Source organism: Eleutherodactylus coqui, chromosome 1 (assembly GCF_035609145.1).
Source record: "Eleutherodactylus coqui strain aEleCoq1 chromosome 1, aEleCoq1.hap1, whole genome shotgun sequence".
In the NCBI taxonomy this organism is placed as follows: Eukaryota; Metazoa; Chordata; class Amphibia; order Anura; family Eleutherodactylidae; genus Eleutherodactylus; species Eleutherodactylus coqui.
Window position 1 is genome coordinate 464305631 of NC_089837.1, and position 23221 is coordinate 464328851.

The 23221-nt window shown below is 42.4% G+C and overlaps 1 protein-coding gene across 2 annotated transcripts in view; it reads right to left on the reverse strand.

Moving 5' to 3' along the window:
* PPP1R1A (protein phosphatase 1 regulatory inhibitor subunit 1A) overlaps window positions 1–23221 on the reverse strand; it is a 151618-nt gene that overhangs the window by 16005 nt on the left and 112392 nt on the right. Inside the window, exons 3-4 of one of the 2 annotated variants that reach the window (XM_066593851.1) lie at window positions 20711–20748; window positions 12579–12642 (exon numbers count right to left, since the gene is read on the reverse strand). The exons of the other annotated variant lie outside the window; for it this stretch is intronic. Of the exons in view, the coding sequence (XP_066449948.1) occupies window positions 12579–12642; window positions 20711–20748 (102 nt within the window). The remainder of the gene's footprint in view (window positions 1–12578; window positions 12643–20710; window positions 20749–23221) is intronic. 2 annotated transcript variants of the gene reach the window in all.

A 23221-nucleotide genomic window follows, 5' to 3' on the forward strand; every position in this document is an offset into this window, starting at 1 on the left:
TTGTGTTGTGTTAATATAAATTCTAAGTGGTATGAGTTCTGTTCATCCATATGGAGCTCTTTGTGAAGACGTTTCTACTAATTCCACTGAGTTTATCACTTTCATCTGTGCAGCACTGGCAAGGAAGGCAGGGGATTCAGCACTCCTTACAAGACAAATTGCACTCCTACCCCCATATAGTTTATGCTAATTGAAATACTGCAATTTCACAATTAGAAATTATTTTGATACTCATTGGCTCTGATCACATCTGCACTTTAGCCTCCACTGCAGATTTTGGCATATTTGATTGAAAAAATAATGCTACACGAAACACTATTTCTCCAATCAAGATGATGATGGACATCTAAGCAGAACGTGATGGACCTCATTACTGGATAATAAAGATAGGCATTAGAGATGAGTGAGGACCAAAATGCTCGAGTGCTCATTACTCGAGTCGAACTTTCAGTGATGCTCGAGAGTTCGTTTCGAGTCACGAATCCCATTGAAGTCAATGGGTGACTCGAGCATTTTTGTATATTGCTGATGCTCGCTAAGGTTTTCATTTGTGAAAACCTGGGAAATTCAAGAAAGTGATGGGAATGACACAGAAACGGATAGGGCAGGCGAGGGGCTACATGTTGGGCTGCATCTCAAGTTCCCAGGTCCCACTATTAAGCCACAATAGTGGCAAGAGTGAGGACCCCCCCCCCCGCACTGTCAGCATAAAGATCGTTCTCCTCTGCCACAGCTGTAACAGCTGTGGCAGAGAAGAACGATGTTAGCCCATTGAATTCAATGGAGCCGGCAATACAGCCGGCTCCATTGAAAGCAATGGGCTGCCGGCGATCGCGGGATGAATTGTCGGGAAGGGCTTAAATATATAAGCCCTTCCCTGCAATTCATCCAGAAATGTGTAAAAATAAAAAATATATACTCACCTTGTCCCGGCAGAACGATGTTAGCCCATTGAATTCAATGGAGCCAGCAATACAGCCGGCTCCATTGAAAGCAATGGTCTGCCGGTGATCGCGGGATGAATTGTCGGGAAGGGCTTAAATATATAAGCCCTTCCCTGCAATTCATCCAGAAATGTGTAAAAATAAAAAAAATATATATACTCACCTGGTCCCGGCAGACGGAGTTCAGCGCGGCTGGCGGCAGTCCTCCTGAACTGCTCTAAACAGCTGTGAGTAGTATTCAGCAGCCGGGGATTTAAAATCCCCGCCTGCTGAATGAGCTGCCTCTGATTGGTCACAGCCTGACCAATCAGACGCAGATCTCACTCACACACCCATTCATGATTTTATGAATGGGTTAGTGACTGCTGCCTCTCATTGTCTCAGCGGGACCAATCAGATTGCTTTCAATGGAGCCGGCTGTATTGCCGGCTCCATTGAATTCAATGGGCTAACATCGTTCTGCCGGGACAAGGTGAGTATATATTTTTTTTATTTTTACACATTTCTGGATGAATTGCAGGGAAGGGCTTATATATTTAAGCCCTTCCCAACAAATCATCCCGCGCTCGCCGGCAGCCCATTGCTTTTAATGGAGCCGGCTGTATTGCCGGCTCCATTGAATTCAATGGTCAGTGCTCGTTTAATCGAGACGAGTACCGCGTGGTGCTCGTCTCGAGTAACGAGCATCTCGAGCACCCTAATACTCGAACGAGCATCAAGCTCGGACGAGTATGCTCGCTCATCTCTAATAGGCATCATTGGTTTCCCCCAGATGTGGGCAGAACTTATGTATAATTATAGATGCTGTTTAATTAAAGGGGTTGTCAATAGGAAAACTATTGATGGCCTATCCTCAGGGTAAGGGCTCTTGCACACGGGTGTTGTGATTATCGGACGCCCGCATCATGGAAAAAAATTAAATGAACGAGAGAAATCCACGACTAAGTCACTGCTAAATCTCATGTATTCTTGCCCATTCACACGTCCGGGTGTGTTGTGTATGCGCTGCAACCCGAAATTCTGCTGGCGGGAAGAGAGAGTTGCTAAACTTTCTCTCCCTGCCTTTGGTGGCTAATCGCAGCAATAGAAGCTCCCATATAAGCCTATGGGAGCTGCAGGCAAAGGGAGGGAGGTGGGAGGAATTTCAGCACTGTGAGCCGCTGCTAAAGTCCCTCCCCCTCTCACTCACTCCTTCTATGGCAGCAGCAGGCTGATCACAGCCGAAAGATAGGACAAGAACTCAGTTCTATCTTTCCTGGCCTGCCGATTTTGTGTGCCGGAGAATCGCCCATCTGAGCAAATGCAATCCAATGCTCCAGATGGTCGCAATTTTCGGCCGACATGTTATCGTGGCAAAATAGCTGTGATAAAATGTTTGTGTGAATAAAGCCTTAGTCAGAGCAACATAGTATGTAATGCTGATAAAAGACTTATGTCCATCCAATTCAGCCCGTTACCCCCCCAATGTCATTACTTGTAGATTGCCCAGGGCCCTAGGGCCCTTGCCCATCAGCTGTTTGCCAAGCTGGTGCAGTCGTGTACTGAACTGAATTCTACAGAAAGCAGGCAACTTTGTTCTCACTGTAGTGGTCTGGCTAGGTATTGCAGACCATGTTTCCATTAAAATGCATGGGAACTTTGCTTGCAATACCAAGCCTGGCCATTGCAGTAAGAATGGAGCTATCTGTTTCCTGCATAATACAGCTCAGTGCTTAGGCGCACAAGCGCATCCACTAGTGATGCTTTATACTGGGAATAGGCCTTTGATAGTTTACAACCAGGCAACCCCTTTAACCCCTTCTCGCTCCAGGACGTACATTTACATCCTGCAGGGTCATGATATGTATGAAGAGAGATTGTGGCCTGACCTCTCTTCATACAGCACAGGCGTCAGCTGTTAATTACAGCTGACACCTGCGGACAATTACTGCAATCGGCCGTGCGACCGATTTCGGCTATTAACCTTTTAAATGCGCCGAACCATGTTCAGGGGTCCCGTATGCCCCCCCCCCCCCGCATGACATCGCAGGGAGATGTACAGGTGTCATGGCAGCCAGGCTCCTTCTGAAAGGCCCCAGGGCTGTCTTAGCAGACTGCCTATCAAGCCATTCCCATGGGGTTGCTTGATAGACTATTGTCAAACCGCAGTATGACGTAATGCTATTGCATTACGTCATACTGCAGGAGAGATGAAAGCATCAATAGTTGTGGTCCCCAAGAGGGGCTAAAAAGAAAGTAAAAGGCTAAAAAGAAAGTAAAAATAAGATCAATAAAGTTTTATTAATTGTAAAAAAGCCAAAAAAAATAAATAAAAGTTTAAATCACCCCCTTTTGCCATTAACTATAATAACAAAATCTAAATCCTAAAAGAACAATACATATTTGGTATCGCCGCATCCGCAAATGTCTGATCTATCAAAGTAGCGCATTATTTACCCTGCACGGTGAACGTCGTCCAAACCCCCCCCCCCCCCCCACCCACACACCAGAAATGCACTTTTTCAGTCACCCTGCCTCCCAGAAAAAAATGGAATAAAAAGCGGTCAAAAAGACGTACGTATTCTCTATTGATACTAACGTAAACTAAGGGACATCCCACAAAAAACTACATTGACGAAAAAATATTGCGTGCAGAAAATAATTTAAAAAAAATTAAATGTCTTTGAAAAAAAAATAAAAGTAGTACAGCAAAAAACCCAAAACAAAACGATATAAGTTTGGTATCGTAGTAATCGGACTGACCCGTAGAATAAAGTTATCATTTCATATTTGTTGCAGTTTGTGCGCCGTAGAATCAAGACGCACTGAAAAATGGCGGTATGTAGTTTTTTTTCATTTCACTCCACTTAGAGTTTTTAAAAAGTTTTTCAGTACATTATATGGTACATTAAATAGCACCATTGAAAAATACAACTCATCCCGCAAAAAACAAGCCCTCATACAGCGACGTTAATGAATAAATAAAGGAGTTACGATTTTTTAAAAGGGGAAGGAAAAAACGAAAATGGAAAAAAAGAAGGAGGTTAATCCTTGCATCAGATACTGAACGGCTGAAGCATTTTATGTCTCCATTTTTTTTTTCTGTACTTTTAAATTGAAGTGCTACAAAATTGATTCTCAGAGAACGGCATACAGTGCGCACAACTTGAACACTTTTAGCTGTGCTAAATGAACAATCAATCCACATGCGGCAAAGCAGCGTGCCATCCACTGCCGCCGGCTACATTGCCGCTGGTCCCTTATTTTAGAATTGCAATAGGGTTAGGCTGGTGAACCTACGGCAAAGTATTGATTGAGAACAGACCTGTGAATATACTAAATGATGATTGTCACTATATTACTATTCCAGGCGATAATAGGATTATGTAAATGATTGCATTTCAATACTGCAGTGCAGTCAAGCATTACATGATAGGTGAGTGGAAATAATCCAAAGCAGATTTTATCTAAATAATGAGGGTAATATACATTAGACCGGCAATGGCTCATTAAGCTGGTTGCTACATGAAGATGTGTAAACTCCTGACGCGCGTCTGTGATGTGAGAATAACTCTCGGAGAGCGTAGACTTGATGCCTATCCGTGGGTGGAAGAGCATGCTCTAATCTGCTATAGTAAAGTACATCAGACACCATCATGTCTTGTTTATGTGTGGGTGGTATACAGGTGTAATGGACGACATTACAATTTGATCAGCTCTCGGAATTAACTGGGGAAAGATACACTAGTTGCAACAATGTGCTTTAGATCTTACCAGAAGAAGCAATCGTTAAATATTCATTCGCAATTTCATAGAACTGGGAAGAAATTACCACTTGCCTTTTAATGCATGTATCATAGCAACTTACATTATGCAGAAGTGTTATCTTGTTTGTCTAGCAGTTATATGTACATTATCTCATAATCAGATATGGTTTCTGTGTATGTTTCCATTTAGCACAAAGATCTAATATAAATATAATATACATTCAGGTAATAAAGAGTAATTAGCCCTTTAGAATGGCATGTAGTTGATAAACTCAAGTGCAACAATTTAGCCAACTTTTCCGTTTCACGCAAACAGTCTATGCTAATGGAACTTCCTTTAGTAATCTGCACCGGTACTGCTGCAAACCGATAAGGGTAACGTTCACAAGCAATATGTCAACCTCTCACTATAACCATAAAACTTGAATGGAGCTAAAACGACCCCCTCCTCCCAATCTGCTTACTTAGTAATGCACTGTGAAGAAATGGGGCCATGCACCCTATTAGAATCAGTTCTGTCAGGGGAAATTAGTTTTTCTGGATAGTAGATATAAGGCAAACAGAATGTTAACTCTGTAAAGTTTGTGCCACGCAATGAGCGTATGGTTGTAATAGCCCAAGGGTCAATGTTTGATATGACCTGTGGCTTATCAACTGGTTAACTTCAAGGAATCTTTTACATTGCAAGCAAAGTGCAGTCAACTTTTTACAACCAGCTCATCTTTCTGTGCTGGCAGTCACGGCATGTGATCTCCCTGTGTCTGCGGCAGACATCTTGTTTCAGCCTCCTGCCTGACCCACTCTGCTGCCCGAAGGGCAGGTGCACACATGCCTGCGGTCTTAAAGGAGCAGTGTGCACCCTGCTGTTTTGTCCCCTGCCAATCACGAAGCACTTCTGGTTACATTAGGCACCATCTCCCTGGGGAAATTACCTAAGCTTTTGGTCTCTTCTAGTCCAGCTTTAGGTGCTGTTCGTTTGTGCTAACTTCTTGGTTTCTGACTCTGACTTTCTTGACTACTCTGCATTCTCCACTCTTGATCTCGGCTTGTTGTATTAACTATTCTCCACTCCTAATCTCAGCTAGTTGTATTCACTATTCTCCACTCCAGATCTCGGATGGTTGGATTCACCATTCTCCACTCCTGATCTCGGATGGTTGGATTTACCATTCTCCACTCCTGATCTCAGCTAGTTGTATTTACTATTCTCCACTCCTGATCTCAGCTAGTTGTATTCACTATTCTCCACTTCTGAGCTCAGCTAGTTGTATTTACTATTCTCCACTCCTGATATCAGCTTGTTGTATTTACCATTCTCCACTTCTGATCTTGGATGGTTGGATTTACCATTCTCCACTCCTGATCTCAGCTAGTTGTATTCACTATTCTCCACTTCTGATCTCAGCTAGTTGTATTTCCTATTCTCCACTCCTGATCTCAGCTTGTTGTATTTACCATTCTCCACTTCTGATCTCGGCTTGTTGTATTCACTATTCTCCACTCCTGATCTCGGATGGTTGGATGCACCATTCTCCACTCCTGATCTCAGCTAGTTGTAGTCACTATTCTCCACTCCTGGTCTCAGATGGTTGGATTCACCATTCTCTGAGTCTGTACCATGCTGAACCTGTTGTGTGTGCCCTAATCTCTGGACTGTCCCTCCTTCTGACTTTGTGCTGTATCCCCTGATCCAGATTTCCCAGGCTTTTGCCTCTGTTCACAGGTACTGTGTCTTGGTCTATTGTATCATCAGCTGCAACATACCTGAGACCACTGCTAGTGGAATGGCCTGGGGACCGCACAGCAAAGCCCAGATCCTGACTGGTGGGATGAAAGAATGAAGACTGGGGTTCCTCAGGTATCACTTCTGGATTTAGCCCAAAGTCAAAATAATCCGTGGCACAGCAGCTCCATATCCACTGATCCTGACACAACTGTTAAGTCAAATGTGACTGATAGCAGTGCCGCAGCTTCATAGTCCAATGCATTACAATGTCAGGGCTATAGGCCATTTGGATATAATGTTGATTTATTGTTATAAGTACATCCTTATATATGACAAATGGGATATGATTTGCCAGACTGGTGGGTGAGCAGTCTGGCAAAATAGAGCGATGACCTTGCATGAGAACTGATGCCAGACCCTTAGGTGAGTTACTCCATCCTGCTTTGGAAATGCTCTTGTCTAATGATGGCCTAACATGTATTTTGAACACCATTGCCCTTAAAGGACAAAAGTCAAATTAAAATTGGTACTAGTGGAAAACTTTTAGCCCTGGAATCTTTCATACATCACAAAAGCTAGAAAGGATATTGAATTCCACAATGAAAAAGAAGATGATGTCCTAATGGCTTCTGCGGGCACTAGTGATAAATGAACAGCTATCATCTATTTGTTAAGATTTAAAGATCCAGGACTTGGCATTTTTCGGTTTTGTATTTCTATATCTGAGCTTTCTCCCCATGTGATGAGAGGTGACTCATTCACTGTGTAATGGACCTGGAGAATCAAATGAGGATTTGGAAGTTACAAAATTGCATCAAGCAATTTAACAGAACCTAATTTCGGAGTTTTTTAACGTATTGAGCTCCTCACAGACCAAATGCACTCAGAAATAATTGCACTTCATTCTGAAACACAAAGTACTTATTTAAACAATTTAGGCTTTAAAACAAATTCACCAAACATATCTTTTATAAATGGGTTATATTACTTAGAATTTGGCAAAAAAATTACCCAAGTCCCTTTAAAACGGTCTCAATCTACATAATTAGAGATGAGCGAACGTACTCGTTTCGGGCGATTTTGCACTCGAAAAGATTCGGGGGGCGCCGGGGGTGAGCGGGGGGTTGCAGAGGGGAGTGGGGGGAGGGGGAGAGAGAGCTCCCCCCTGTTCCCCACTGCTGCCCCCCCGAATCTTTTCGTCCGAGTAGTCAGTTACTCGGAAAAAGCGGTGCTCAAGTGCAAAAACGCCCAAAACGAGAAAGTTCGCTCATCTCTAATCATAATGCTTTACCACAGGGCACCAAATGTAGACTTCAAGCTCCATTCCCTATTGTTGCTGAAGTATGATGTCAATATTGATGGCAAAAAATATTCTAGTAAGACTGCCTGCAGACGGCCGGGTCGGATCCCGCTGCGAGACCCGCACAGAAATAGAGCATGCCGCGATTTGTTTACCGCGTGTGATTTCACGTGGACAAATTGCGGCCATCTACCTAGGATTGCGTTTTTTAATGCAATCCTATGGCAGCGGCCACGGGCAGGAAATCCCGCCCTTGTGCAGGGGGCCTAAAGATCTCTCAATAAAACATAGATTTTAATGGGTTTCCGGCAATAGTAAAACACTCCAAATGCTGTTTGATCTGAGCAACTTCCAATAGGTAATGGTACTAGACTAGCTTGGACCAATATACCAAAAACTGCCAAACTAGTCGGAGTCAACAGTATATCAACAATCGCGTGATGGGGAGGGGAAACATTCAGCGAGAGGATATACTGTGGACATAACTCATCAATGAAAGACGTCAGACAAAGTTGGCAAGAATTGTTCTGCCAAACAGGCAGATTACAGTCGAATGCAACTCTGGTGCTCCAACTAAGGTGCCCGAATGCACAACTCTTCATTCCGTAGCATGGATGGGCTATAACATCAAACAACCAGTTTGGGTGCCAGTGCTATCTACGTGATGCAGAAAGACAAGACTCCAGTTGCCAAAAAAGTGCAAAAATTAAATCACTAAACAGTGGAAAAACACCTGGTTATATAAATCCAGATTTCTGTTACACCATGCTGATAGGAGGGTCGTAAATTGGTGCAAGCAGCATGAATCAATGACCATTCCTGTCAGGTGTCAACAGCTTAGGCTGTGGAGATCAACTAATGGTGTAGGGAATGTTTTTGGCCCTTCCTTGAACATCTGATACTTGAGGATAGACGCCACAATGAATTGCTGTGATTCTGAAGGCTGATGGAGGTCCAATGAGCTATCAGTAATAAAGTATCATTTTATAGATGTAGTACAATTTTATATCATACATAAAGATGTCAGATCATGTGACCATGGCATGGTGATAATTCATTCACAGCTATGTAATATTATATGGCAGCGATCAGACGCTACTGTTAGGTTGTCAATGTGGACAACATAAGCTATTGCACCTCCATGTAAATACTGGAATAGTGGTGAGGCAATGACCTTTATGCCATAAATTTGTATTTAATGTCTAATTTAAAGTGAGCTTTCAGTCGGACCACTATGTGTTTGGGTATCATATCCATAACTAATCTATGCTATGTGGGTTGAGCCACTTTTCCTACCGAATCCCTTTCAATGTAAGGGCAAAAGTAGAAGGACTGATGTGCAAAGGTAAGGCTAATTTGCTAAAAAGTTTGATAGGCTCTGTATATGTATACCTGACTTGATTAGAAATATTAGTTGATCACTCTAATACCAAGGACTACCACTGAACACAACAATGACCTTACAGGAATATTTTGTACCAATTTCACTACTATTTCCACTTTTTCATAGAATCCTAGAATGGTAGAGTTGGAATGGACCTCCAGGGTCATCGGGTCCAACCCCTTGCAGAGTGCAGGGTTTACTAAATCATCCCAGACAGATATTTGTCCAGCCTTTGTTTGAAGACTTCCATTGAAGGAGAGCTCACCACCTCCCATGGTAACCTGTTCCACTCATTGATCACCCTCACTGTCAGACTTTTTTTTTCTAATACCCAATCTGTGTCTCCTCCCTTTCAGTTTCATCCCATTGCTTCTAGTCTTTCCTTGTGCAGATGAGAATATATGAGAAAAGATGAGAATGTTTGCATCCTTAGCCAGAATGCCCCATCACTGTTGGAAAATCTGAAATAAATGTTTTAATGAACGATGTCATTTTCTATTGTAAGAACAGATGAGAGCAAATAACAGTCATATAGTTCCACAATTTCAATTTACAATTGGATTGTTTTTTGTTTTTTTTTGCCTTCCTCTGGATCAACAAGCAAAGGAAGAGGGGGGGGGGGGTGAAACAGGCTGAACTAGATGGACATTGTCTTCATTCAGCCTAATATACTAGGTTACTATGTTACAAGTTTGCTTTATCAAGCCAGTCACTAGCTATTGATACTACAGAACTCTGAGAAAGAACCGTAACAATTAATTCTCATTGTGTGACTCATCAACCCAGTATAATCCTTTCTGGGCTACATTCAGCTCCATGTTACCTCTTCCTAAGACATTGAATGAAATAATTACTATATAAAATGCTGCGCCTGGAAATTACTGCTCCTAATTACATACTACTCGGCACATTGCTCCAAGACAGCTTATGCTTTAAATCCAATATCAATTTCTTTTCAGAATTGAAGTAGTTGCAACAGAAATCTGGCATTAAAAAGTCTCAAAAGTCATACTTCCGGAAATATGGGGTGCTTTTTGTCATATCTGTGTTCTGCTTGACGCTTCCGCAGGAAGGACTTCCCGCAGCTTATTGAATTTATGATCTTTAAATGGGTTGCCCAGTAGAAAACTAATGATGGTTTATTTACAGGATAAGTCATAAACAGAAGATGAGAAGGGTTTCGTCACCAGGAACCCCCACCAATTAGCTGTTCTCTGGAGTGATGAGATTGTGCATGGACCTGATTTCTGCAGGAAGCAGACAGCTCTGTTCTTATTGCAGTGGCCAGGCTTGGTATTACAGTCAAAGTTCACATTGAAATGGATGGGAACTTTGCCTATAACACCAAACTTGCCCACTGCATTGGGAATGGAGCGGTCGGCTTCCTACAAAAATAAGCATGAGTGCGAACAGCTTCTTCAGAGCAATGGACCCCTGCTAATTTACCACTGATGGCCTGTTCTGAGGAGAGGCCATTAATAGTTTACAACTTGACAACCTCTTTAAGTTCGGAAACTGATATAAAATGTGGTGGAAATCTACTGTTCATTAGTTCATAGTCGACTGGTCAGACATGCACCAAACATATTAAGAGACTCGCATTTCTTATTAACACATTTGTTGTATTTTAGTCTAGGGCTAATTGACTTCTGCCTTATTGGGGTTTTTTTTTGCCTTCCTCTGAATCCTAGTGGATACAGGTTGAACTGCATGGACATTGTCTCCCTTCAGCCTAACATACTATGTGAAGCACTGGATTCCAATGCATTCATTCACACGGGCGATTTTCGTGTGCGTGAAAAAATTACGCTGTAAAATCGTCCAATTGCTGACTGTTTTCAGTCACCGATTTGTCTCGCAGCGTCAAAAGATAGGTCTTGACCTATCTATTGACGGAAAATGCTGGAGACTCCCATGGGAGCTGAAAAAAAAAGGGAGAGGGAGTTTACCTGCGTCCAACGCCAGGAAAAGAAGACAGCTGGCTCTATTTTAGCTATTAAAGCTAATAGTAGCCATTCTGCTGACTGACGGAATTCCGTGCTGCGGCATATTCTTCACGCGATACGCTCATGTTAATAGACGAGAAAACACTAATTTCGGAATTAGATCGCAGCTATTCTTCTCTACTGCAATAATTGCCCACGTGAGATCGCACCCGCTTGTGTGAATGAGGACTTATCTATATATCCTATTTATCTAAAACATGGCTAGACTATTGCACAGAACAAACACTTGTACCTCTTGTGTCTCCCTATTTCCTCATAGACTGCAAGCTCTTGAGCAGAGTCCTCGCTGCTATTGTTCAAATTGTCCATTGATTTAATACTGTATGTAATGTCTAATTAGTGATGCAAAATATGTTGTCACTATATAAACTTATTATTATACCGCTGTACAAAACATTAGACTTCATGTCACATGAGGCTGCCCAAGCACAATTGTACAATAACTAGTTTCCAATCATCATAATACAGACTTTCCACTGCTGTAACACAATAGTTCAGTACTTTATTGCATCCTCTCTGGAGTTTGTGATACTGGCCTTATTTGACAAAGCTAGCCAGCTGGATGGGAACATTGCTTTGCTTTGCACTGTAGGTAAAAATTCAATTCTCATTCTAGTCTTGTATGACATTAATTGAAAGAAAATGCAATGCTTAAACGGTTATTTCCATCAAGGGATATCACTAGAATACGTCATCACTAACTAATCTTGACAGTTGGATACCCACCAGTCATGAGAGTGAAGGGCCATACGCATTAAAACAGCTGAAGCCCCTCTAATCTTAGGGTCCATGGAGGTCCCAGCAATCAGACCACCAATAATGAGAAATTGATGTCATATCGTAGCCGCATCATTTTATGTTATGGGAATAATTTTATAAGGAGTTTGTTAGAATTTGGCAATACCTTTTTTTTTTATCCCCAAAGATATGCAATCACTAAGATGTCCCACTGCTGAGACTAGAAACATTCTCCTGGGGGAAGCCAGCAGCATATGTACAATTTTCTTGCAAGGCCACCCCATGGGAAATGAAGAGTTATATAGTTGCCATTCTTCCTTACTGTCGATATGACACATAGATGTAATGGGTCTTCTAGAATGAGAAATGACTGAATAGGAGACCCTCTCTCTTATCTAGTATTCCCTAGTAGGCAGGGGCGTAACTATAGAGGATGTGGTTGCACCTGGGCCCAGGAGCCTTGGGGGGCCCATAAGGCCTCTCTTCTCCATATAGGGAACCCAGTACTATGAGTAAAGCATTATAGTTGGGGGCCCCGTTCCAGGTTTTGCATCGGGGCCCAGGAGCTTCAAGTTACGCCTCTGCTAGTAGGGTATTGGAAAATGTGGTTTTTAAACCAAAAATCTCCATTAATAGATTCATATATGATCATGTCCATAGGTAAAAGATAAATGATAGGACACATAAATATTAAACACACAGACACATAAAAGCCTTGATCAGTCATCCGGTACCTTTCATGGTGGGTGTTGTGCGTGACACTTTTTTCCTCTGATGAGGGGACATAGATAAAGTAGACTGTAGGAGACAAAGAGGTAAGCAGGTTGTCAGATAACAATTTGACATTGTGAATGGTGTACGAATTAATCATTATGTCTTTTCCTGAATGGATTCAGTTGTTATTGCCAAGAAATGTACTAATCAATATTTGCACATGCTGGCTGTATTCAAACCAGGACACGAGCTTAAGCTGTCCTATTCTCCACACTTCTACTGATCCATTGAAACTTAAACACAAGGCATTCTTTAAGCCAAAAAACAAATGATGAGTCACATACGTCTGTACACAGAAATAAAGGTTTCTGAGATGATTAATATATTAAACAACTCCTTTAAGAATCAATGCAATCTTCCAAGGCTCCCTGGTCTTAGAGGGGCTAGAAAAAGAGGGTCTACTTTGTTTTTTCTAAAACGGCACCACATATGTCTGGTATTGCAGCTCATACATATTCAAGTGATTGGGGATAAACTGTAATACCAGACAAAGCCTGAGGACTGACATGGCGCTGTTTCTAGATAAAAAAAAACACACACCCTCTTTTTCTAATTATGAGTAACCCCTTGAAAGGGAACCTGTTGCATTAAAGGGAACTTGTCATGTCACCATTGCACCATAAACTAAGTTATGGTGCTGTTAGGGGAGGTGACAGGAAGTCGTATTTTTTATACTTACCCCCCCCCCCCCCCCGCGCGCGATCCAACACTGTTACTTTGAGGAGATTGCGCGGCCCTGGAAAATCTGACTAGATTTTCGTGCACCGAGTAATCTTCACCGAGCAACAGCCTTGGATCACGGAAGCAGGGAATATGAAAAACGCTTCACCTAGCTTCCTGTCAACGTAGTTTATGTTGCTGTGGGGATGTGATAGGTTCCCTTTAAACATGGTGCCTCATCTACAGGCAGGAGGAACTGAACAGTCTGATACATAGCTTTATGGAGAAATATTCAGTATTTCTTCTATTTTGTTCATTTACGCCCCTACTTTTTCTATGCTTAGTGTTGTGTTACCGCTCGTTAGAAGTGCGGTACAGCTCCAACATTGAACCGATGTATTTGCGTCTCTCTTTTTGGTGGCGGGAAAACTGCTCGCCCAATGGCTGTCTTGATCATCTGGTAACTTGGGGTCTACAAAGGTATCGGTACATGTTCTATGATGACGAGGTCGTTCCATTGAACCATTAACAACAGCAATGTCCGTGCCAGCCTAATAGTACGCAGAAGTTTCTGACTCTAACTCGGAGGGTGGTGAACACTTTGGCTCATGTAACTTCATTCGCCCCATTCTTGGATGCACAAAGAGTCCAAAACAGACAATCAGAAGCCTGCCTCGGGATCATTTTTAATCCAGTAAAATGGAAAAACTCCATATTACCGCTACAAATTAACCTTATTGTAACAAGAACTCCGTTTCTTATGCCATATTCACACACTCAAGAGCGAGTTGCGCTCGAGATTCTTGGGCCCAACTTGCATCAGGCAGCACACGTCCTTTTGGATGTGCAGGACACTACATGTTGTGATATCACCCAATATCATTGGGCCATAATAGGACATGCAGTGATTTTTCAAACTCAGACTATCGGTCTGGGTTAAAAATCCTATATGTAAATAAACCCATTCAAATGAATGGTTTCTTTTTCGGTACAAGTTCCGTCCATCTTGGACGCAGGCAGAACTCATGTAGAACTCATGCCCCTTGTGCATACAACTGTAGTGGCCCAGAGTTAGTGGGGCTCCTCCATAATGTTATATGTCTGTGTCTTATGTGTAGTATGCGTTTGGATCATGTATATTGCACTCCTGCAGCACTGAATGGCTTATTGTCTGGGTTATGTTACAGGTAGAGGGCCCTATTGCAGATTTTGCATTGGGCCTCGGAGCTTCATGTTACTTCTATATGGAATGTCATGAGCTGGTATCTCATCCCATTATAAAATAATGAAATGGGATTGCACAGTGATTATAGCAGCGACCATGACAGAAAGCACTGAGGTGTAGCCTGCATGTGTTTAGCTTTGAGATAAAATTCATAACTTTGTTGCAGATAACTGTATTATCAATTTGATGCATATAATATTATATTATTGCGCTATTTTTACCTTCACTTGAACTGATTGGTTAAACTGTTTTGTCATTTCAGGACTTCATCTAATTTGCTTTTATCCTTCATTACCAAAGGTGCGTAGAATATTGAATCAGCCAGCAGATGGGCCCCGGCCACATGAGAAATTTAACGAATATTATGGATTTTCTCTTTTTAATCTCCTATGTATCTTTCAAAACCAAGGTTTAGCTGTATCTGTACCAGAATACAAAAGCAGGATGGTACAAACTGAGATAAGAGGCCCAGAGGCTTCTCAAAGGGTAGCTAAACTTTTAGAAAACTTCTCTGACATTGACATTTTTGACATTATCACTTACCGTATATATTCTAGTATAAACTAAGTTTTTCAGCACAAAAAAATGTGCTGAAAAAGCCCTCTTTGGCTTATACTCGAGTGAGGTAAAAAAAAAAACACACCTGAATACTCACCTCTCAGCCGGCGTCTGTGTCCCCGGTGCGATGCTGTCTCCGGCGGTGCAGCAAACTGCTTCAGTCTTCTCCCTGCTGTTATTTCCCTGGCTTGGTTGTGAAATCCCCGCTGTCAGCGCTGTGATTGGATCAAGTGCTGTCCAATCACTGCCGGCGCTCGATAAACCAATCACAGCCATTCAGTGATGTCATTCTAAATGGCTGTGATTGCTTTAACGAGCGCTGGCTGTGATTGGCCAGCGCTCGATACAATCACAGCACTTCCTCACACAGCTGGGATTTCAAAACCAAGCCGGGGAGAAGACTGAAGCAGCATGCCGCACCGCCGGGGACAGCATCGCGCCAGGGACATAGACGCCGGCTAAGAGGTAAGTATTGCTGTTTTTTTTTACCTAGTATATACTCGAATATAGCTCGGCTTATACTCGAGTCAATAAGTTTTACCAATTTTTTGTGGTGAAACCTATTGACTTGACTTATACTCAGGTCGGCTAATACTCGAATATATACAGTATTTTTAAAGCATCATTAAAGTGGTTGTGCCAAGATGCACAACTCCTTTGGGAATACACGCCTCAGGGCGATCAGCTGCTCTCGCAAACAGCTGATTCAGCTGAGGAGAAGCTGCGGACAACCAGACATTTTCCCTGAAGTGGCTGTTTCAGGGCAAATGTAGTATTACAGAATTCGCATGAGTAGCTTTCCTTTCTTGTACACCATAGGAGATTCCAAGAGCGGGCAACCATGCTCTATGGCATTCATATGCCCTAAAAGGGCACATGTGCAGGAGATGCCATCTTAGTGCAACCCCTTTAATTCCAGGGTGCTGTACATATAAAAAGGAAGGGTAAAAATACATTCATAAGATGAAGACAAGTACAGTAAGTAGTGTTGAGCAAAGTGAACCAGTTAAACCTTGCTTCGGGTCAAACATTGCCAATGGTTTCAGAGTGAACCCAAACTTTGGGAGGTTTGTCCTGCAGAAGATGATGGCGGCTCAGCAGTTAGCAGTGTTGCCTTGCAGTACTATAGCCCTAGGTTCAAATCTGACCAAGGACAACCTCTGTATGGAGTTTGTATGTTCTCCCTGTGTGTTTGCGAGTTTCGAAAAATATACTAACAGATGAATATAGATTATGAGCCCCAATGGGGACAGAAATTATCAAATGATGTAAAGGTCTATATAAATAAGGGTGATTATTATGAAACACAGGAAGAATATACATGCCCCATGCACATGTTGTCCTTGGTCAGATTTGAAACTAGGACCCTAGCACTGCAAGGCAACAGTGCTAACCACTGAGCCACACCACCACCACATTGTTACACACTACATGTAGGGGTATTGATGAAGTTCAGTTCAAACGGCTTGCAGCTTTGGTCTTTGTTCAGTAGTTTTCTGTTCATTTTCGTCATTTGTGCAGGACAGAATCACGTAGAGAAACATAAACACACTGAAACAAAACCCAAAGTTTGCACCTTGGTCTCTATTGGACTAATGAAAGCCTATGGTACCATCCAGAATTCTGCTCGAATACCATTTTAAGCAACAGGCAGAACCTGGGGCGGAAAGCAAGGGCGTAACTATAGGGGATTCAGTTGCATCTGGCCCATGATCCTTACAGGCCCATAAGGCCTTTCTTATCTATATACGGAGCCCAGTACTATGAATAAAGCATTCTAGTTAGGGGCCCTGTTACAAATTTTGCATTGGGGCCCAGAAGTTTCAAGTTACACCTCTGGCGGAACGGATTGGGCGCTCACAGAAACCTACTTTGATCCCAGTACAGTGGCATCTCGCCAATCCTGTGTGTTTTCATTTCTGAGTTTTTCAATGAATTTCTATGCAGGGTAGTAGCTTCCAGGTTGCACCCTGAAAATATAGGTACAGCGCTTGTGCAGCCACTTCTATGAAATGGTTAATTCTGTGTGTAGGAGTTAGGAAAGGGAATGGCAACCGAACTGTCGAAGATGAGGGGAGATCCTGCAGTCAATACATTAAGGGGTACTTTTACAGATATTATTTTTCGCTCGTGCGAATAGGCAAAGCCCTATCACATCACGGTGCGGGACCACACGCCTGTGATGGAACGGGGTGCTAGCAACACACACCTAAACTAAAGAGGCAGACGGAATGTCATTCATCAATTGTGTAGTCAGCCCTAATTGTCAGCTGATCTAATTGGCTGGCAGACCCAGCCACTCAGAGTGTGTCTTGTAGCCAGGGGATGTACACTATTGGCTAGTTCTCCCACTCAATCAGGTGTGCTTAAGGCCGCTTTCACACAAGTTTTTTTACACAGCTAATTTAGCCGCAATGGAAAAAAACACAACCATATGAAGCATTGGATTCTAATGCATTCATTCAGATGGCCAATTATTAGCTGCATAAAAACGTACAGCTGGTGAAGATAGGACATCGGTGGTCGAATACACCGCTCGATGCTTTGACATGGCCGTAAAAGATAGGTCTTGCCCTATCTTTTAGCCATGATCAGGCAATAGTTCCCATAGGCTTCTAGGGAATGAATTTAAGGATATAAATCCTTCAGCCAGTTGAAGGATTTATGCTGGTTGAAGAAATTCCGTCCTGTGGCATTTCATGTGAATGGGCCAGAAAACGCAAGATTTAGCAGCGACCTCGGACATGCAAGTGGGAAAGAGGCTTAAGATCGGGATTGAGAGTACAATCACAACTGAATTTCTCAGCCAAGCAGTACCAGCCCGGGATGTACATGTCCCCTTGCCCCTCCCCCACAGCTCAGTCCGCTCCAGAGCAAGGAAGTTGCTGCGCTCATCGGGGAAGCATATCCTGTGTGATTCCATGGTAGAGTAGGAAGCCTCAGACTCCCTGCTCTACTATAGTTGAGACCATACAGTTGAGAACATCTCTCACCCTGGGATTTGGGACCTAAGGCTAGAGGTCTGGGGCATATACCCTGTATCTCTGGTGCTAGTGATGTCCCTTGTTCTGTCATTGTTGACTATTGCTATTATTAATTTTAAAGAACTATTACTTCCAAGACACTGTACACATGGAAGTAAAGGTTGAAATACTACATTATGGAGCTCAAAGATGTGGGAATGGGGAGTCCAAGAAGGTGTGTTTCATACACACCAGGTGCCCCATTCCTATGCTGTGTCCCCGCACACAGCTTTACTCTTTTCAGATGGCTCTGTGCGCACACTGTTCCATTCATCTGAATAGAAAAGCACACACATGGAGCCATCCGAAAAGAGCAAACCAACTTTTGCGGAAACGGGGCACCCGGTGAGTATGACACACAAGTCCAGGGACTACTTGTTCCTGCATTGTTGAGCCCCGTAACATAGTTTATGGGACTTAAAGATGATGACAGGTTCCCTTTAAAAGTGTTTATAAGACAGGGAAGCTATAAGGGTAGAAAAGTAGTCCTGTTTGGCAGCGGTGAGTGCAGACTTGACATTTTAAAGAGCTTGTTTGTATGTTGTGAAGTATTTCTGGGAGTGGGTTTTCTTCCGCTCAAAGGTCTTGATCCATCTACTGACGCCTGCAGTGATCACTACACTGGAGGGGCAGAAGTGCTCAGCTCAATGCTGTGCCCCTTCAGCTGTGATAGGCGTGCAGTGTGCAAACTCATATACTTTCTATCGAGCATGTACACACCGCTATGAGCAAAGTCGAAAAGAGCTGAACAGGCACAGCACTCAAAGTGCTTCATTCTTCTTGCAATCAGTGAAGACTCAGCATTCAGACCCCCAATGATCAAAACTTCATCCGTTCCATGACCACTAAGAGAAAGCTGGATATTCATCAGGTTGATGTTTGACCCTTTCCAATCCACTGTCTGACGTCTTCCTACATTCTGATTGAAGCTTGTATGGCTTCAAAGTCAGAAGACATCCGACAGGGTATTCTTACCGTCTATTGCCAGCCACTCTGCTGTCGGAGTCTCTCTGGCACACACACGCTGGCTTTAGCCAGCAGATGGCACCGTTGTATAACAGCAAAAAGAGGAAGCCTTTTAGGAAACCCTGAATCCAAAATGGGATTGGAAATGGTTAAACATAATGCTAATTATATTTTTCTAGTGTCAGAAAAATAATTCTCTAAGCTTCTGTCAGATTTTAGTTTTCACAAGTACATAAATTAGTAGCCTGCCGTTTTATCTGGTACATCATAAAGATCGCTCCACGCACTTGCATTCCATGTAGAGAAATCAGCAGGCAAGAGCCTCGCATACACGCTGTGATATCAAGCCATCACTGAATATTTCACATATTTTATCTTACACATGATCATATGACTAGTCTGGTGGGGAGACCTAATAAGACGTCTTGCCGTTGTTCATGGGGTAAGTAAAGGCTTTTACAAATTACTTATTGCATGAGAGGAATTGAATCTTACAATAAGTATTGCAATATTTTGCACAAAATGAAGATTATATAGAGAGCTTAGGAGCTAACTACTTTATTATTATTTAGTTCAGTGTATACAACAAGCGCCCTCTACTGGTGGTAATCAGCAGCTAGAAAGTTATCTTTTAGATCTATGATCCTACCCCGTTTCCCTGAAAATAAGACATACCCTGAAAATAAGACATAGCATGATTTTCCAGAATTTGTGAGGATGCAAAATGATTTTTCAGGCTTTTTGAGGATGCTTGAAATATAAGCTCTACTTCAAAATTAAGCCCTGCTAACAATTAATTTAAAAAGTCAATTTAAATAGTGTCCAGGCAGCTTTACATGTAAAAAAGTTAAAACCTTTTTGAACAAAAATTTATATAAGACACTGTCTTATTTTCGGGGAAACACGGTATCAGGTAAGTAGAGAAAAATGGAGTTCGGTCCTCTATTAAAATATAGTGAGAAATTAATGAGCGCTCAGTATAAATAGATTTAAAGAAAGGTCTGGATAGATTTTATGGGCTGCTATATGAGAAATCTTCACTTTTTGTGTCGTCTTTAAGAAATTAAGTCCATTGTGTAAAAATAAACTCAGAGAAAGGGACTCAGTTGTCTGGAGTATTACATTGTATATGTCATGGAACTGACTAAACAGTTTTGACTTATGTCAAAAGTTTTTTGATTTCATAAGAAGACGGAGACCAGACCAGGATACGCATAGTTGTAAATTACACATTCAGTCTAGCTCTGTCCTGATTTCCTTACTTTTAGGAATTGTTCTGGTAATTGTTCTAACAACAACATATAATAGGGCAGATTTAATAATACTGTCTAATAATTAGACAAATTAGTGCAAATTTAGACTGTCTTAAAATGCACCTGTTTTATGTCAGTGATGGTGGATGATAAAGCTGGCGCATCTTCAGACTGTCTAGTCTATCTCTATACTACCTATTGGGTGGCTTAGATTTTGTGACAATTGTGGTGCAAAGTTTGCACAATTTTGCAGCACAGTGATGAACTTAGACCACACCCTATTCCCAGGAAGCCACACCCCTTGCAACAGAAAAGCCACACCCCTTGCACAAAAAAAACTGGCAAACCTGTAACAGTAAATCTGCCCCAATATGTTCTGATTACATGGTCATTCGTTTTGCACATACCTTTTGTAACATGTTTGGAGTCCGATCTTCATCTATTTCTGGTGGGAAAGTAAACAGACATAATTAGGTAAAATAAAAAAAATGTTCTCGTTACCAATATACTGCTGTATGTACAGGAAAATAGTGCAATTTTATGCACAATGGTGAATATTTATTAAAACATGTCTGTGCAAAGCTGACTAGTTGCCCAAAGCAATTTGTTGCATAGCGGATACCATTTCCAGGGGATTTTTGAATGTAGGAACCTAATTGGTTATGGGTAACCTACCCCTTTTCTACTGCACTTACCAACATTTAAATACAAAATCTGGGACATTTAAAGGGATTTTGTCAGCTGGAACATTTTGTCCAACCTGCAGGCATGATGTTATAGAGCAGGAGGAGCTGAGCAGATTGATGTATAGTTTTATGGGGAAAGATTCAGTATAACTTGTATTTTATTCATTTATATATCTGCTCATTCAGGGCTGAGCAGTCCAATGGGCGGAGCTATCAGTGATTGACTGTGACTGTTCATACACAGATAGCTGTCAATCACTGATAGCTCCGCCCATTGGACTGTTCAGCCCTGAATGAGCAGAAATATAAATGAATAAAGCACTAGTTATACTGAATCTTTCCTCATAAAACTATATATCAATCTGCTCAGCTCCTCCTACTCTATAACACGCTGGCCGCAGTTTGGACAACATGTTCCAGCTGACAGACTCCCTTTAAGCACTGCAGCATTATAATGAGAGCGCTCCCAAAATGCTCCATAAATGCTTGTTTTAATGTACATTAGCCACACGCAGCCCATTACTCTTAGTATATTGTACACCACAAACTGGCGTACATTATAGTAGAAAACCTATACCAGCTCGTAGCTGATGTAAGTTTTCCTCTGGCACAAGCTAATGCCATCAGGCAAGATGAATACATTAAGGGGCTTGTGCCCCTTATTATATTTGTTGCTTGCAGCCTTGCGCAGGCTTTACTTAGACTAGCATGCTTCCCTAAGTAAATAAGCCCCATTGTGTCCCAAAAGAAAAGGAATGCTGCATTGCAATATTGACATGCAGAAATATATGGAATGTATCTAGACATATATATGCACTATATATATATATATATATATATATATATATATATATATATATGGACTATATTAAACTGACACCATGTAAACCCTGGACATGATCATAGCACAAATCTGTTACAATATAATATAATATGATGGCCACAATTTAGCAATATAATATTTTTTCTAGGACTTTAAAGAGTTTCTTCCACTAAAGAAATGTATTCTCCGCCCTTATTATAAGGGATAAATGTCTGATCACTGGAGACCGCCCCCTGTGATCACCGTGAATAGAGATGCAGATGCATAAGGCCACCTGCACATTGGCAGAGCCAGATTCCGTATATGAGAGCCTGCAGCGAAATCCAACCCTGACAGCAGCGGCGTCCGCACGTACCTGTCATTTCTGTTCTTCATCTGTACTGCGGATGGACCGGGCAGCTCGCCATTGGGCATGCGCAGTACACATTTTTTTTTTTTTTTTTTTTTTCCCCGCAACTATCTGTAGGCAATGACACGGAATTCACGATCTGTCTGCAATGTTAATTGACTTCAATGGAAGCCGTCCGCGTGGAATCCATGCAAAAATGGAGCATGCTGCGATTTTTTTCTCCACTCGGGGAAACCGCAATTGGCTATCGAGACCATTAAAGGTCAGGACCAGGTTGAGGTTCCGTGGTGCGGACGTCAGCCGTGGATTCCACAGCAAAAATCCATCCGTGTGCAGGTGGCCTAACTGACACTCCACTCATTTATGGGGGCAGAGGGACATGGCCAATGAAGTTGTGGTCAGCTGAATTCACATGGGGCATTTGGTGTGCGTGATTCTTGGCATCATTGGGGGGGGGTCCTAGTGATCAGACACCCAAGGATCAGACATTCATTCGCTATACTGTGGATGGAGGATAAATGTCCTTAGTGGGAAAACCCCTTTAAAGGGAACCTGTCTTGACCTTTGAGCCCCATAAACCACATTATGGGGCTCAAGAGTCAGGGACGGGGAGCCCAGGGATTGTTTCATACTCACCAGGCACCCCGTTCCCCACAAACCTGTCGCACGCACCCGGCATGACTCTTTTCAGCCGGCTCTGTGCGCGTTCTCTCATTGATCTCTATGGGAGAGTGCACACAGAGCGGGTTGAAAAGAGTCACACTGGGTGTGTGAGACAACTTCACGAGGACACAGAGCTGGAATAGGACACCTTGTGAGTATGAAGCACCACTCCTTGGACACCAAGTTCCTTGACCTTTAAGACACATAATGTAGTTTATGGGGCTCAAAGCTCATGACAGGTTCCCTTTAAGGCTGGGTTCACACGGGGCGGATTCCCGACGGAAATGTCGCAGTTTGGCCGCAGCAAAAAACGCAACATTTCCGCCGGAAGAACCTCTGCGGAAAAAGCCGCGGCGGCTTTGAAAAAAAATAGACATGCTGCATTCGGCAAATCCGT